Source organism: Lycorma delicatula, chromosome 2 (assembly GCF_047948215.1).
Source record: "Lycorma delicatula isolate Av1 chromosome 2, ASM4794821v1, whole genome shotgun sequence".
Taxonomy (NCBI): Eukaryota; Metazoa; Arthropoda; class Insecta; order Hemiptera; family Fulgoridae; genus Lycorma; species Lycorma delicatula.
Window position 1 is genome coordinate 198,743,082 of NC_134456.1, and position 19,332 is coordinate 198,762,413.

Below are 19,332 nucleotides of genomic sequence, written 5' to 3' on the forward strand. Positions count from 1 at the left end.
AGATACAATCATGGATACTTCAGAATGTTCTGTCTTTTTTATAATTAGTTATATAAAAGAGGTGGCTGAAATGTAATGCACACTTAAATGTAATAGAAGAACAAAATGTCACACAAAGTGATAAATACTGCCATCTTGTAGTTTCATTCCCCTACTATTACCACTAACATTCCAAAATTTTTTGACTCTCACCCTGTCATTTTCTTTAGTTGTCATTGTTATGGAGAGCACCTGGTATGCCAACATCTCTAAACCAATGTGCAGTGATGCAGTGACTGAATTTTTAACAGAAGAAAAAGGCTAGCGACATTCATCATCATCTAAAAGTTGTTTATGGTATGAAACTGTTGATCAAAGTACTATGAGTAGGTAAACAATAAAATTTTGTACACCAGAAGCTGGTAAAGTGAATATTGAGGATAAATCTCACAGTGGTCGACCAGTTTCTGTGACTAATGAGAAACACAAAAAGGTGGTGGATGAATTGGTTCAAAATGACTGTTGCATCATACAAAAACATATTGCCACTCAGATAGGCATATCAAAAGAACGAGTATGACACATTATTACAAACTAGAATTATCATAAAAATCTATGAAAGTCTCAGCCTTTCATTGGAGGTCCTGGGTTCAAATCCTGACTAAGGCATAGCAGTTTTCAAATGCTACAAATTTCCATTCTCATAGGACTAAATGACCAAAAGCAGTCAGTCAACGCCATCTCAAAAAAAAAAATCAATGAAAAAAATGTTGTAAACAGCTACTGATTTCAATACTCTGACAGAAGACGAAACTTGGATGCATCATTAAACCCAGAAAAAAACAAAATGGCATGGAATACTGGCACTACAGTTTATCATAATCAAAAAAATTCAAAACAAAACTCTCTGCAAAAAAAAAATCTGAATGATACAAAAAGACATTAAAATATCTTAGAAGATGTGATCATGTTTCAACAAACTTAAATATTTTCTAACTGTTTGGTTACTAATTAGTTCTCATTTTTTCTTATACGTACAATAATTTTTCAATATAACTATTTAATTACAAAAAAACTTATATCTAAAATTTTTCATAATAAAAAAGAACATTTGTAGCCTTCAATCAAATGAATTACAATTGTCAGGACAATATGCTAGGCTGGTTTCTTGGAGCTTTGAATACATATACTGTGTTGCCAACACTTTGTGTATTAATATATATTAAAAAACATGTGGTGTAATCAAGTATATAGTATGATATTTTTTATTAGATATAGCTTATAATAATATCCCTATCTGTCAGTTGAGCATACAAAGACAATATCACAAAAGGAAAAAGATGGTAGAATATTCTAATTAACAGTTTTACTCAAAAAAGTCACTTCTTTTACGAAAATAATACAATACTCTTAATTCCATAATTTTTAGAAGTAACATTTCATTCAATTTTAAATATGCTTACAAATTAAAAGTAAAGAAAAAACTATTATAAATTAACTTGATATATATCTAAATGTACATAGTTAAACATCAGGCTACCACCCATCTCTCTGTTTCAGGATTCTGAGAAAGCATTGAAACAAAAAATAATATAAATTTAATTTTTATACGAGGATTGATAAAAAAGTACATGGAATTTTACTTTTTCTCAAAACATCTTTATTTATTCATCAATATTGATTTTGTCACCTTTGGTGAAGCCAATGCCAATCACGAGTATATTGTTGGAAAAATTGGGAACTCACCCATGATAGCCATCCCTTAACATTTGTGTGACAAGGCTGGAATCAGTCTTGGGGTCCTGCCAAAAAATAATACTTAAAACTTGAATAATCATCACATTCTTGGCTCTCTCAATCCAAGTAGCACTGTTTAGATGTCTTCTGTGAGCTTCAAATATCGCTAACAATAATCCAAATTAATCTCTAGAATCATGACAGACAATCAATGTTGGGTTTCTCAGTGCAGTTTAAAATCAAAGCAGCAGTGTTTGTAGTGGAAGATCTAAAAAGATGCAGCAGGTCTAAACTGATCTGACCTGTGTAATGTTTTGAAAGAACATGTATGAGGTTTTATAAAAAAATACGTGGAATTTTACTTTTTCTCAAAAAATCTTTATTTATTCATCAGTATTGATTTTGACACCTCCAAAGTGCTTTCCTTTTTCCTATTTAGCCTCCTATTACTTCAGAGGATGAATGAGGATGATAAGTATGAGTGTAAATGAAGTGTAGTCTCAGGTTGACCATTTCTGAGATGTCTGGTTAATTGAAACCCAACCACCAAAGAACACCAGTATCCACAATCTAGTATTCAAATCCATATAAAAGTAACTGCCTTTACTTGTATTTGAACGCTGGAACTCTAACTTCAAAATCAGCTGATTTGCAAAGACAAATTCACCACTAGACCAACCCAGTGGGTCTCAAAGTCCCTTCAGATATAATACATTTGTGCCACCGCTTTTTTCAATCTTTGAAGCACCTTTAGAATGCAATTTTTAGTATGGCATTCACCTCCTTCAGCAATTCTGTCTTTACCTCTTCATTACTCGCAAAATGGCATCCTTTCATGGTTCTTTTCAGCTTGGGGAATAGGAAGAATCACAGGAGGCCATGTCTGGTGAATACAGATGTTGTTTTATCATAACAGTGTTGTTTTTGGCCAAAACTTCACAAACAAGCAGTGAAGTGTGAGCAGATGCGTGTTGTGGTGCATCTGCCATGAATTATTTCACCACAAATCCGGATGTTATCTTCAGATTGCTTCACGCAAACAGCATAGAACTTCCAGCTAGTAATTCTTATTGACTTCCTGATAATAATTCGGTGTCATTGGATGTTGATGTACTGGGACGTTCAAGGCACTTAATGACCTCATGCCTCTTAGAAATGTTTGTACCACTTGTAAACACTTGTTTTATTCATAGAAAAATCACCAAAAGCAACATTCAACATTTCCAATGCGGTGCTGTACTTTATTCCATTCTTAAAGCAAAATTTAGTGTAAATTCATTGTTTCATTCTTTCCACAAATTAAAAATCGCTGACCGTATTAAAATACATCAACAACGATAATGTTTTCAACAGCCAACAATAAAACGCATCCAATATGGCTACCAATATAAATATGTATTAAGGGAAAGTATACCAATACAATAAAAAAGAAGTTGCGATAATTGGACTTATACAGCCTGAGAAATTAAAAAATTCCACGTATTTTTTGATCAACCCTTGAATACTTTCTATTTATAGAGAGAAAATAATAATATATTTTTACTAAAAACTAAAATAGAAATCTTCTAATATGAGAGATGTTTCTGATAGAATTTTACACCATCCTGTATCACTCACTGTTCAAGCAATTATTTAATTACGATTAATGTCACGTTATTGCTAACATTTTTTTTTATCTTTTCAATGAAAAACATGAAAATTATGAATCTAAAGCACTATTAATGAGTAGTCATTGAAATAAAATGTTTACTGACAAAGGATTAAAAAATGAAAATACAGGAATACAACAAAATATTATACAATACTAAAGTTTTTTCAAAACAATAATTATAATCGATTAGATAATAACAAACAAAACAGTCCACTAATGCTATAAATTCATCAAAGCAAAATTTTGACAAAATAATTTATTTTTAGGCCTTGATAAAACCTAGGATGATTTGTAAAATGGACATAGCTAATCCTTATTTTACGTTTTTAGACTAAAATTTGTTTTCAAAGTCTAATAGAAAGTACATCTTTAATATCCATAGTATGAAGATTTACAGATAAATGAAATACGATTATAATAAATAGGTACATTGTAATAAACAGTTTCTTTATACTACTTACACAACAAACTTGTGTTGTTTTCTTTAACAACACAAGCAATCAATAGAAATACACTTAACATATAGAAAAATGTAAACAATATGCTAGTAGAAGAAAGCTGTGAAGTAGTTACAGAGAATACTAATCTCGGGTAATAAATGAAAATAGAAATACTGGAACTTATTATATTCACTATTATAGTAATTTGCTATTATCCAGGTGTCCATAAGTTTCCATACATATGAAAAATAAACATTTTTTTATGAAAAGGTACAAAACATAAATCATCTCAAGGAATGTATCACCAACACCATTATAAGGATATCTCCAGCTGTACTTAGACATGTCCTGCAGCAGTGAACAACACACATTGAAATGTGTTTTCAAAACTATGATAGTTATGTACAGCATATTATAAAAATAAAAATGGTTTTCATAAGAAAAAATGTTTATTTTTCTATGTGTGAAAACTTATGGGACAATCTGTAAATTGTTATTACTTACTGAAGACTAATATTTAATATAACTTTTTTTAAGAAAATATTCACTTATATTTTATAATGATGTTTTAGGAATTATTTTCAAAATTCAGTCAACCAAAACAGTTCATTTTTTTTTTTTAATTTTAAAACGCTAAAGAAAACTTGGATTAAATGAGTGATTTAAATTTTAATAATAGGTTATTACACTGTAGCCACGTTAATCAAGATAACATAGTACATAGAATTAATTGTATTTGTTTTCTTTGAAGACAAAGAAGAGATCTGCTGTTATAATTTATGAGGGCTCTTTTACTATTCTGAATGTATTTTTATTCAACTTAAAAATTTATAATATGAGCCAGTAATTAATATGTACTATTAAAATTGCAATACTTTTTATATTTTATTATTCATAGTGGACATCCTCTCATAAGTATTCTGAATAAGTAACAAATTATTCAAACTAGTATTAGTAGGTGTCCAAAAAAGATTAAAAGGAATCTTTGAATTCAAAAATATTATTTTTAATAATAAAGAATAAAAAACAAGAAAAAATTTAATTAACTAATCATTAGAAAAGTATGTTATTAGTGCACAATTAAAATTACAAAAAGCTATGATAAACCCATTCAAAGTAAAAAAATCTAGGATAAAAAAACAGGCAGGCAAACTGTGCATGTACTTAAAATACTGAAAAATATTGACAGCAGTACGCTTATTAGATAAAATCTACTTATAATGATTACATATAAAATATTATGCTAATAATGCATAAAAATATAATCCAGCTAAATTTTTTTAAGTGTCATGCAAAATTCAAATATAGTACAACAAATTACCATGTTAATAGTGATTATTTGTTGTAATATAGTTTCCTTAAAAATTTTTATAAAATATAAACCTTATTCAGAGAGGACTTTAATTAAGTGCTAGGTCACTATATACAGATAGATATCTGAACACTAGATCTACTCTTCATTTAGGTCACAATATAAAACAAAAATATACACAGTAACATGAAGACAAAATGGGAACCAGAGCTTTCATTCTATTATGAATTATGTAAATGATTGTTTTTAAACTTTGTGTGTGTTAAGTGACAGTCCTGTGTTTTTTCCTTACTAAAATCAATAAAATTAAAGAATGAAACAAAAAATAACTCATATTTCATTTCAGTTTATATTCAGTTTAATAAAATGAGAGTAATTACCCTCTTCTCTATTCAATCCAAATTTTTATTATTATCAATTTCATCATAAATATTACAATGCAGTTTCAAATGAGGTGATGTCTAACACCAGTAGGAAATTACTGTATATGAAATAGGAAAAAAATTAATATTTTTTAAATAATGGGCAGGCAGGAGTAGGTTTCATAATGAACAAGAAGATAGGGAAGAGAATGGAGTATTTCAAAACGCATAGCGATAGAATCATTGTAATAAGGATAAAATCAAAACCTAAACCGACAACGATTGTTAACGTCTATATACCTACAAGCACCCATGATGACGATGAGGTAGAGTGTGTATACGAAGAGATTGATGAAGCAATTAAACACGTAAAAGGAGATGAAAATTTAATAATAGTTGGAGATTGGAATGCAAGCATTGGAAAAGGCAAGGAAGGAAATATAGTGGGTGAATACGGGCTGGACAAACGGAATGCAAGAGGGGACCGACTTATAGAGTTTTGCACGAAGTATAATTTAGTAATTGCCAACACCCAATTTAAAAATCATAATAGAAGAATATACACTTGGAAAAAGCCAGGCAATACTGCAAGGTATCAGATAGATTATATCATGGTTAAGCAAAGATTTAGAAATCAACTCGTTGACTGCAAAACTTACCCTGGAGCAGAATTGATAGCGACCATAATTTGGTAATAATGAAATGTAGATTGAGGTTTAAAAACCTGAAGAAAAGGTGTCAGATGAATCAGTGGAATTTAGAGAAGCTTGAGGAAGAGGATGTAAAGAACATTTTTGAGGACATCGCAAGAGGTTTGAGTAAAAATGATAAGGTAGAAAATGTTGAAGAAGAATGGGAGAATGTTAAAAAGGAAATTCTTCTATCAGCAAAAGTGAACTTAGGTGGAACAAAGAGAACTAGTAGAAAACCTTGGATATCAGAGGATATATTGCAGCTGATGGATTAACGTAGAAAATATAAGAACTCTAATGATGAAATAAGTAAAAGGAACTATCAACAGTTAAGAAATACTATAAACAGGAAGTGCAAACTAGCGAAAGTAGAGTGGATTAAAGAAAAGTGTTCAGAAGTGGAAAGAGAAATGAACATTGGTAAAATAGACGGAGCATACAGGAAAGTTAAGGAAAATTTTGGGGTACATAAATTAAAATCTAATAATGTGTTAAACAAAGATGGTACACCAATATATAATACGAAAGGTAAAGTCGATAGATGGGTGGAATATATTGAAGAGTTATATGGAGGAAATGAATTAACTGAATACACTCTATTCATTTTAATGAATTAAAATGAATAGAGGAAGAAGAGGAAGTTGAGGAGGATGAAATGGGAGAAACAATACTGAGATCTGAATTTAAGAGAGCATTAAAAGATTTAAATGGCAGAAAGGCTCCTGGAATAGACGGAATACCTGTAGAATTACTGCGCAGTGCAGGTGAGGAAGCGATTGATAGATTATACAAACTGGTGTGTAATATTTATGAAAAAGGGGAATTTCCGTCAGACTTCAAAAAAAGTGTTATAATCATGATACCAAGAAAGCAGGGGCAGATAAATGTGAAGAATACAGAACAATTAGTTTAACTAGTCATGCATCAAAAATCTTAACTAAAATTCTATACAGAAGAATTGAGAGGAGAGTGGAAGAAGTGTTAGGAGAAGACCAATTTGGTTTCAGGAAAAGTATAGGGACAAGGGAAGCAATTTTAGGCCTCAGATTAATAGTAGAAGGAAGATTAAAGAAAAACAAACCAACATACTTGGCGTTTATAGACCTAGAAAAGACATTTGATAACGTAGACTGGAATAAAATGTTCAGCATTTAAAAAAAATTAGGGTTCAAATACAGTGATAGAAGAACAATTGCTAACATATACAGGAACCAAACAGCAACAGTAACAATTGAAGAACATAAGAAAGAAGCCGTAATAAGAAAGGGAGTCCGACAAGGATGTTCCCTATCTCCGTTACTTTTTAATCTTTACATGGATCTAGCAGTTAATGATGTTAAAGAACAATTTAGATTCAGAGTAACAGTACAAGGTGAAAAGATAAAGATGCTACGATTTGTTGATGATATAGTAATTCTAGCCAAGAGTAAAAAGGATTTAGAAGAAACAATGAACGGCATAGATGAAGTCCTACGCAAGAACTATCGCATGAAAATAAACAAGAACAAAACAAAAGTCATTAAATGTAGTAGAAATAACAAAGATGGACCACTGAATGTGAAAATAGGAGGAGAAAATATTATGGAGGTAGAAGAATTTTGTTATTTGGGAAGTAGAATTACTAAAGATGGACGAAGCAGGAGCGATATAAAATGCCGAATGGCAGAAGCTAAACGAGCCTTCAGTAAGAAATATAATTTGTTTACATCAAAAATTAATTTAAATGTCAGGAAAAGATTTTTGAAAGTATATGTTTGGAGTGTCGCTTTATATGGAAGTGAAACTTGGACAATCGGAGTATCTGAGAAGAAAAGATTAGAAACTTTTGAAATGTGGTGCTATAGGAAAATGTTAAAAATCAGATGGGTGGATAAAGTGACAAATGAAGAGGTATTGCGGCAAATAGATGAAGAAAGAAGCATTTGGAAAAATATAGTTAAAAGAAGAGACAGACTTATAGGCCACATACTAAGGCATCCTGGAATAGTCGTTTTAATATTAGAAGGACAGGTAGAAGGAAAAAATTGTGTAGGCAGGCCACATTTGGAATATGTAAAACAAATTGTTAGGGATGTAGGATGTAGAGGTTATACTGAAATGAAACGACTAGCATTGGATAGGGAATCTTGGAGAGCTGCATCAAACCAGTCAAATGACTGAAGACAAAAAAAAAATGCTATTCTCACATTCAGTTAACAGTTTTAAGTGATTTTATCCAAACTTAATAAATCTTGGTAGCTATAATTTTCTAGTACTATTAATGTAGATATAAAATAAGTAAAAACAAGTTTGAACCAGTTAAGAAATATTACTTCACAGAAAGCCAAAAAATTCATTAGATAAATCAGATATTTCCATATTGCCATTCAGTAAGAAGTTTGGTAATGTGTTTTTAATACAATTTAATAAATTAAAAGGTCAGAAGTAATTCAACAGTATTATTACAAATGCAGTAAACACTTTATATCAGTTACAAAATATAATTTTATCCAAGAAGGTCTAAAAATTTATATGATAAATAAATAAATAAATTATTAACAAATAAAAAATCATTGTAGTAAAAACATTAAATTTTTAAGTAATTGTGGAATTAGAAACTGCATTATAAAATAATTAAACATAATTAAATAGTAAGATAAAATAAATTTAATTGTGTCTAAATATATTGATAACTGTTTTAAACAAAGATTTTCAATAGCCTGAAAATGCACTTACCCGCTGAACACTATGAATAATGAGAGTACTTTTACTTGTCTGCGTAGGCCCACCAATCTGTTTATTACGTTCTATTTCACGTAAAGCTGAATCAGTTATATCACCACCATTAGTAAGTCTCTCTGTTCAAAAACAAATTGCCAACATTTCTAATTATATTCACATTTAAAGTATAATAATTTTAGTAGTATATTATAAAAGTACTAATGCTAACAGTAACCTTTTTAGTATTAATAAAAAATAAATAATGATTGTAAAGTAAAAAATATAAAAAAAGAAAATAACGAAACACAAATAAAATCATAAATCAAACATAATTGGATAACTGCATAAGAATTTTGTTTGCATTTTAAAGCTTAAATCAAAGAAAGGATTTTTCACAGTTGGATATTGGTGCACTCATTTATTTATTTTATATTAAGAATAACTAATCACTTTCTGCATGGATATTTGCATGACTTTTACTTTCTCATCAAATTCATGGTGTTTCAGACAAGTATAAAAGTAATCAATAAATTATTTTCAGCTTTTCTTTCTTTCTTTTTTAGTCAAAAGTTATTTGCCTGAACTGATTCTACTTGCTGTTCTTTGCAAATCTTATTACCTCAATAAAATAAATACATTTTACATCTTCGATACATTCAGAATATATCACAAAGTACTCCTGGACTCTCATAATCTATTCTACTCATGAAAAAAAAAAGGAAAAAATTCACATAAACATATATCCTAAAAGGCTTCGTTTGTAAGTTACAGCTAGTGAAAGATTTTGCTCAGATTTCAGCTACTCTGGTGAAATGAGGATATATTGAAATTTTCAGGGAATTAATTAAGAGAAAAATTACAATAAATTTCTTATGGTTTTTGACCTGAAAAATCGAATAAAATAGGTCCCAGAACTGAACTTGTAGTAGTTTTTGAGAAAAAATTGGGGTAAAATCCCAGTTTTTTATGTTTGACATTAACTTTGTTAAATGAGTAATAAACTGAACATTTTTAAACAAAACTTGTAAAGAATTTAATTCTGAACAAAATGGTGTATGATAAGTCAAATAAAATAAAGAAACGTTGGAAAAATTTGAATTTTACTTAGAACAGTGCACATTACACATTACATTTGTTAGAATTAGAAAAGTACTTATTTAGTGTAAACAAAAACTAGAATCACCAAAAAATAAAAAAATTTCTTTTTTGGTGATGTGAAAAATTTGTGCAAACAAAATTTACTGTTAAAAAATCTAAAAAAAACTGGAAATTAGATGATAACAATTGTAAAATAAAAGTAAATAAATAAAAGTTACTCTTATAATAATTATTTTGTTGATGATAGAAACACAATAAATTTTGAAAAATTATTCTTTCAAAGTTGGCAATAAAATAACAACAGCTGATCAAAATGGGCAATATTATATTAGCATTTATTTTAAATCATTCTGTAGTGTACATTAAGTATATCAGGTACTGTGAACTGTGCTGTTATTAGCAAAGGTTTTCTGTGAATTTTAGTTTGAATGTGATTGAATTTGCATTGAACTAATGCTGTACTTCTTTATAACAGAGGAATACAATGATATGGTATTAATTTTGGATGTGTGTAATGATAATGATACAGCTGCTGCAGTAAAATAAGAAATACAATTTCTGAATTGCAGGATTCCAAATCCCAAAACAAACAGTGCAATGATTTTTCACAATCTTCGGAATCAGTTTCACTACCTAATATTCATACCAACTATTGCTGTTATTGATGAAATTATTATCGATGCAGTTCAGTGCCGTGCAGGCATCAATATATGATGTCTTTCTAAGCATATCAAAGTTTTGCATTCGATTTGGAGGACACTTAAACAAAACAGGTTTTGTCGTTATCATAAACAGTTCAACATCTACAAGCAGGAGACTGTCTGCTTCGCTTGGTGTTCTGTAACTGGTGGAATACAAGTCGACAACTCTACATGTATTTTTGTTTACTGACAAGGCAAATTTCAGATAAGATGGCATCAACAATTTATGCAATGAGTATTCTTGGGAAGAAGTAAACCTTCATGAGGCAATGGAAGGCAATTTTCAACACTAATTTATCAATGTATGGTGCAAACTTCTTCAGAATCAGATGTTTAAACTGTTTATATTATCTGACTGCTTAAATTCTGAGGTCAACTTTTGCACTTACTTCAAAAAGAATTGTCACAACTACTTGAAGATGTTCTTCTAGCACAAGAGACACAAAGTATACTTGCAGCATGACAGCATGCCTACTCACTTCTTTTGTGCCATTTACACTCACTTAAATCATTTCCCTGAGAAATGGATTGGTTGTGGAGGTCCATATTCCTGACCATCAAGATCGCCTTATCCTAACATGTTTAGATTTTTGTGTTGGGATGGATGAAAAATATTATATACAAAACAAAAATACACTCTCATTAGAAATTAATTGTCTGCATTATGGGGCCGGCTGACAAATTTAAGAACAACCCTGAAGAACTAAACAGAGCAGCAAAAGCAGTACAGAAGCATGCCAAGAAATGTGTTGAAAATGGCAGCTCATTTTTGAACATTTATTACACACTAGTACGTACAATGCACTTTGGTCTAGTGTACTATTTCTAAATAAAATTAGAAATTTTTCTAACTTTTCTTTGTTTTATTCAACTTATCTTAGACCATTTTATTCAGAATTAAATTATTTACAAATTTTGTTTAACAGTTCTAATGTGTTTATTACCCATTTAACAAAGTTATTGTAGGTCAAACATAAAAAACAGTTTTAATCACTTTTTATCTGACTCAAAATCCTTCAATTACTAGGTTTTGGTTTTTAGGTTTAAAAATTCTGATTAGATTTGTTTGCCAAGGGGATCCCCAAACGAGAATGAGTATTTGATACAAAATAAAACACGGTAACAAATTAATGACAGTTTACATCAATAATTTGGAATTTTCCTAATAATAAAATCTTAAATAAAATAATAAAATGTTTAATAACATTCCTACAATTAATTATTCTTCAGATATATATTTTTGAAACTTTTTATTATTATATTTCTGGTAAGGATTCATAAGTAAAGTGCCTTATTGGTATTATTTGTCTTAACAATAAGCCTATTGTCTGATACTTTTTAAGTACTAGAAAGCATCTTTTGTCAGCATATAAGTATCTTAAGACTTATTTCTAAATAAATGAAATTGAATAATGTAGTGTCATCAAATGAAGTACATTCAGATTAGCTGACAAATAATCAATAATTGAACATTTTTAAGTTAGGATTGAGATGTTTAGAATCAGTTAGTTGTACAAGTTACAAAGACAAGAACTATTTGTATGAATTTAAGGTGTTTAACCATGTTTTAGTGCTAAAAAACACTTACCACTGCTACATGTGGACAATAAAAAAGTCAGAGAGACAAAGAAAAGAAATCTTTAAAATTAAATGCAGTATTGCTGTAGAATATATAAAAAAAAAAACTAGGTTGGTAGGCCATATTTTAACATATCAGGTTAACATATTAACAGATTAAGATATAAGGTTAAACAATTTAATGATAAATGGTGTAAAATAAAAATTACAAGGAAAGACAAAGATTAAAATACATAAGGTGATCATAAATTATGCAGAATGTAGCATGTACATTTAAATTTAAATACAAGAATAGGGATGAAAGTACTGGAGAAGAGGACAAAACCAGGCAAATGGAGCGAAGAAAATATTAATTTTTGCCATTATTCCCTCAATCAGTTAACAACTTATTTAGTTAATTACTTTCATTTATTAAGTTATTCACAAGTCAGTTATTAATTATTATTTTATTAATTACAGGGAAAAATTATATTGAGTAGAATATAAAAAAAAATGCTGTAAAAGTTTTAATTGTTGTAAGTCATTTCACAATCAGAAAATTATTCCATCAATAACAAAAAATTCATTCTACAGTTTTTATTTTAGGAGTTTTAAGTAGTGGTCATTTTTCACATACCACAAGCCATGCTTACTATCTACATAATTTTTTAGCCTTCTAAGACTGATTTACACATGGAAGCATCTGCCTCTTTCTGTATTTCAGTATACTTGATATACATTCAGGAGCTATCTTTTTTTGAAAATGCTCATTTTTTAATAATTGTGATTTATATATATTTAAATATACATATTGCTTTTGAAGATCAATTTTTTTTTTCCTACAAAAGCATTTATTTTATTTACTAATGGTATCTTTCATTATTATTATAAGTGAAAAAAAAAAATTTTCCCTTAAGAAATCCTTGTTGGAAAAAAAGGTAATGCAATTATGATAATTTGAAGGGACGCAGAAATCTCTATTTCATTAGAATGTTTTAACTAAAATTAAATTAAAAATACAGTTAAAATATTAAAAATTTAGAGGTGTGTTCATCATCTCAGAAACTGAAATAAAATGACCATTCTGCTACATTCTATGGGAGATAATTATATTTTTTCTGGTACTGTAATTTAAACAAATGTTTTAAATATAAGTTGAACAATTATTAACTAAATATTCTCTATTTCCTTAATTGAATCATAATGTACAAATTTTACTCGTTCATTAATTATATTTTCATCGCTCTGTTTTATTACTTGTTATTTTCTTCAGAATAAGAATTTTATAAATAATTAAATTATCGATACACTTCCTTCAAAATAAAGCAGTATATCAATAAATCATATTAAAGTAAAACAAATATGTAAGTTATCAATATATTATCTTGCATATTACTTACTTTTAAATAGCAAATTATAACATAATCTAATAAGATCATTTCAATAATTTCACATAACGTAACAGAAATAATATTTAATAAAATCCTGTTAGTCAAGATATTTACCTGAATCAGTTTTTGAAAAAACAGTCTTAGTAGTGGTAATTGTAGCTCCAGATGGTGAAATAGATCTTAATGTCTCTTTCAATTTGTAAGGTTTATCACCCATCACTGGAATTTCTGCACCCTCAATGAACAGGAACTAATGGACAAAGGCAACTGTGACAACATTACTACAGCTAGAGACAACCTTATAATTTTATGAGCAAGATACTGTACATATATATATGAAACCTAATCAGTAGAAAATAATACCAAAAATATTAGAATCTCATTTTTCTTTATCTTTGTTCCTCAGAATATCTTTAATTTTACATGATAATTTAAAAAACTAAATTAAATAGCCAGCTTCTACATTATAAATACATCAGTTACAACTATATCAAAGTACCCATATCAACTTCTTAAGCAAATGGCTTTTAATGACCAGCAATCCTTGACAAGAAATTCAGTTTTGCCATAAAAAAAAATCCAGATATATTCTACACTATAACTCTATAGACTTTTTTTTTGTTCTCTGAATGAACAATCAATCATTAATGATGAAAACATTATGACTACACAACTGTTCTAATCACTATTCCGGATAGTGCTAAGTGCTCTTTTCTGAAGAAAAATAATTTACAGTAAAACTATAGAATAAAAAGAAAGAAATTCATATATATATATATATATATATATATATATATATATATATATATATATATATATATATATATACAGAGTGTCCCATATAAAACGCAACCCATCAATCAATAATTTTGAAATTTCAAAAGTCAAGCTTACTCCCCTACTCGTTACTGAAATGGACTCGTCCAACATCTGAACATCGCGGCGACGCAGTAGAACACTACCAATAGTAACAACAATGCAATCATAACGTTCAGTGTATTGCTAGAGACAAGATGTGTTTTTGCTAGATGAACGTGTTTTCATTGATGAGTCGTACTTCAGTACGAAATCAGTGGTTGCAGTGCAAGATTTGTTTCGCCATAAGTACCCAGATAAACCAGCTCCTAACAAAACATCAGTCTTAAGGTTAGTTGCAAAATTTAGAGAGACCGGTTCTGTTAATAACAAGGAACACAAAAGATCTGCGTCAGTGTTGAATACAGATACAGTCATTGAAATCAAAGACCGATTACTCGCCTCGCCAAATAAATCAATCAGACGTTTGTCTGCTGAAATTAATTTGTCTTAATCAACTGTTCATCGGGCGACCAAACGATTACAATTACGACCTTATCGCATTCAAAGGTTCATCAACTTCTTGAGCTCGACAAACAAAACCGGCTACAATATAGTCAACGGTTCCGTCGATTTCTGCGTGAGGGAATTAATGTTATGGATTGGTTATTTTTCACAGATGAAGCATGGTTTCATTTGGATAGCTACGTAAACAGCCAAAACAGTAGAATTTGGAGTGCTGAAAATCCCCACGTTTATCACGAAAAACAATTATACCCGCAGAAGCTGGGCGTGTAGTGCGCGATATCGCGGAAGAAAATAATCGGTCCTATTTTTTTCGAGTACACCATTAATGCAGAACGATATCAGGATATTTTATTTCAGTTCATTGTACTCTTGGAAGAGGAAGACAGACACTGCTGGCTACAACATGACAGTGCGACATTCCACTACGCAGGTTCAACTTCTGATTTCGTTGAGGAATTCTTTGGTAATCATGTTATCGGTCGAGGCTTGTGGCCACCAAGATCTCCAGATTTGACTGCGGAGGATTTTTTTCTATGGGGTTACCTCAAAGAAAAAGCCTACAGCAACAAACCACGAACACTTGAACAATTGAAAGTCAGTATTGAACAAGCTGTATTAAATATCCAGCCACAAATTTTGAAAAAAGTTGCAAGAAACGCTGTAAAAAGAATTGAAGCTTGTATTCAAGAAGATGGCGGCCACTTCCAACATTTACTCTAAATGTAAGGTAATGGATGGTAATAATAAAAATTACATTTACATTTACACATGCCTTTTTATTATTTCAATACCTACCAATATAAGGTTGGGTTGCGTTTTATATGGGACACTCTGTATATTCATATATATATATATATAAATATATGAATATAAACAAGAATCAATTAAACAGATATTACTACAATACTGGACAGTACAAGTACATGTATATTTAGAATATCATTTAAAATTTGGCAATAGAAAATATTATAATTTCTGAAAAAATGACATATCATTAAAAAGAATAAGTTTTTTAATGTAACAAAAATATAATACCAACTGCAGATACAGGATTTCATGAAAAAAAATACCATTATTTGATTTCAATTATTTACTTAATTTGATATCTGTATGGAAATACAAGTAGAAAATACAATTAACAAAATGTTAATTATTTGTTATTATTATTTGATATTATAAAGGTATTCATATATCTTTATTATGTCAGAGATTAATAATGAATTATAATGTAAGAGTTGGTGCAATGACTCTGATATGCAAATATTTTCGTTCATTCACAAATTCAATGAAAATGGATAGAAGACTTAAGACAAAATATAATACATTTCCAATATTTCAGGTATCTTAGCTCGTGCTCAATAGTAACTTTTAATTAAATCTTCCTCTACATTCCTTTTCTTATTCTTACCAAGCTGCAGGTTTCTTGGATTTATGTTTGTACAGCATGTTTTGTAAGGTTACCCCATTTTAAAAAACTTCAAAAAAATTCTCTCAAAAAGATACAATAAAATTTATTAAGATACAATAAAATTTCAATTTTTTCTTAAATTTTTACTTTTTGAAGTTGGCACCAAATAACTAAGTTATTGGTAGTTGTATTTAATATTTAAACGTCATAAATTTAAAAACTAAACAAATATTTTCTTTTATTTTTTTGCAAGCTTTTTTATAACCAAAATAATTATCAGTTACTTTTTTCAAAACATATGAATTGCACTGATGTTCTTACTTGAGTTTAACTAATAAGAATTTTTTATTGTGCTCAGCTGTAATTTTGCAAAATAAATGTGCTTTATAAGATCATTTAAAAGTAGTAAGACATTGCTGTTTGTTTATTGCATCTTCAGTATGTTGTATTTAGTGCTGCATAAATTTTTAAATATTTCTTTTATTTAGATAATTAATCCACATCTTAGTCAATATAAAATAACTTAAACATCATTCATCAATACTGTTTATGCCTAAAAATATGCTATTCCCTTTAAATAAACAGATTTATTTTTTATGCTATACTCGTGCAGCATATATATTTATTAAATAAAAATATAAAGCAATTTTTTTTTACTTAAAGTTATTATTTTACATTTTTTCTTTAACCAAAGAAAGGTAGTAAAAACTTTAAAAGTAAAGTAAAGGTAGTTGCTTTTATTTGGATTTGGATACTAGTTCATGGATACCAGTGTTCTTTGGTCATTGGGTTTCAACTTACCACATGTCTCAGGAATGGTCAGCCTGAGTCTGTTCAAGATTACACATTTACACTTACAAATGTAATCTTGAAGAGTCGCTAATGATTTTAATTGTTAATATAACTATAAATAAAAATATTAAAAAAAGAAGATTAAACTACTTTAATTAATTTTCTTATGTCGGATTATATTATGTTATTAAGGATATGCTTAATGTTTCAAGTTTGTTTTGTGCATCATGATGTTTAAAAAAAAAACATTAACAGCAATAAATAAGGTATAACTTTACTCCAGCATTTTATAACCAAAATGATAAAAATACATTTTTCTTTCTAAGATCTGGCAAACCTCGATCAAAAGTTAGGAAAATATAATTCAGTTAACCGACAGAAAATCTTATGACTTCATTAAAAGAATTTTAAATCTATTCAAAGTGAGAAAATATCCTATCAAAAACAATAAAAAAATTTCTTAAGAAATATGGTAAAATGTCTGTTAGTCTGCAGATGTGGGGTCCACCAAGTATATTCATATGAAAAAAGTTAAATGTAGTAGTCTAAATACATAACAATGGATGTGAATATTTTACTTCCATTATTTAATGCAATCATTTTCTGTCTTCTAAGATCAACTTGAACTCATATAGTATTATTATAATTGTTAAAAAAGAGAAATTTTCAAGAAAAAATTAAACCCATAAAATTCTAAAAAATGTCTTAGCCAAAAGTTGTTGCAAATATTTTGGGTTTTAATTATTGTTTTTCTAGGCTATATCTTAAGGGGAAAAAATTGTTTTCAATGGGCAGAGCCCTCAGATAAAATCTTAACATAAAGTCTGAAGACTTTCAAGTTTCATTAAAATCAAGAGTAATTTTTTTTAAACAAGTAGCAACGAAAAACAAACAAATTCTAAAAGCAATTAAAATTACATTTATATAAAACAAAATCTGTAAAAATGGATATACATATACCTGGACCACAAACTTACATGTGAATTAGAGAATACTTTTTTAAGTTACAAAGTATAAAATTCTTCTTATATTTATTTGGATAAAAATTAGTTTTATGCAAGTAAAGACTGATAATTTTACTGTTACAGTTTTGATATAAGTTACTGAGAACATAAAAATACACTCATAACATTTAATAAAAAATATTTTTTTTACTTAAGACCTAGCAAATATTGACATTAACGTTGGTTGTTACCTTCATTCTTTGTTTTTGTAGGTAGAAGGGACTTGGGAAGATTTTAACAATCAGATCCAATTCATAATATACATGATCGGTCATTTATTCAATTATTAAACATCTCTGATATTACTGAACAATTAACCATAGTTCTCATGGAAGAACTATTATTATCATGAGATTGATATTATTACTGACATTAACTGTTGATACAAGTTTTGATTGTAAGTAAAGTAAAAAACAGTATAAAAATAATTACATGCATTAAATATACAAAAAAAAAGTCAATATGATGCCACTGGAAATAAAAAACCTGCACAGTTTTGGTAAAATACATCAAACAATGTAAAAAGTAATATTAAATACTGCGTAAACCAGAAAAAGTACTTTAGTATTTTGTAACAATACTATATTCTGTAATAAATCTATAAAACTGACAAGACTAGTGTACACAAATTACTGTCTTAATATAAGTATATGTAAAATAAATATTCCCTATTTTTTTTTTAGCTGTTTAAAAAGTCATATCTCTTCCACGTTGAAGCACTGACAAAAAATGGTAATATAACTCTGGAGTTCTTCACCCCAAAAAAATAAAGTAAAAACAAGTTTTGTGTGATGAAATCATCCAAATCCCACCATATCATTCTTGATGAAACAGAAATTGTGTTTTAGATAAATATATCAAGATAATTCATACAGCTATCTTTCTCTGGTTTACAATTTTGTATTCACATCATAATAGTGTGGGATTTTTTTTTCTGCTGAGTCCAGCTTATATAATGGTACAGAAGAGACCTAACAGACCTTGTACCCATTGAAGATCAATGTAAAATTTATGGAAACAACAATTAAAAGTTATAATAAGATTGCAGTGACTATGGGAATGAGTTGAGCAAACTTCAATAGTTTGATGAAATAAAAACAATTATGCACACTTATTTTACATTTCATATAATATCATTAGCTTAGTCATTGCAGACCTTGGCCTTAAATACCAAGAAAGCCTTAA

At 28.8% G+C, this 19,332-nt stretch overlaps 1 protein-coding gene across 16 annotated transcripts in view; it reads right to left on the reverse strand.

Moving 5' to 3' along the window:
* The window catches only part of LOC142319565 (uncharacterized), a 178,830-nt gene that overhangs the window by 47,043 nt on the left and 112,455 nt on the right, over nucleotides 1-19,332 (reverse strand). For all 16 annotated transcript variants that reach the window (XR_012755215.1, XR_012755214.1, XR_012755213.1 and 13 more), the window contains exons 8-9: nucleotides 13,735-13,870; nucleotides 8,889-9,010 (exon numbers count right to left, since the gene is read on the reverse strand). Coding sequence is in view for 11 of the 16 variants with exons in the window: in XM_075356990.1 (XP_075213105.1) it covers nucleotides 8,889-9,010; nucleotides 13,735-13,870 (258 nt within the window). In the remaining 5 variants the exon portion in view is untranslated. The remainder of the gene's footprint in view (nucleotides 1-8,888; nucleotides 9,011-13,734; nucleotides 13,871-19,332) is intronic.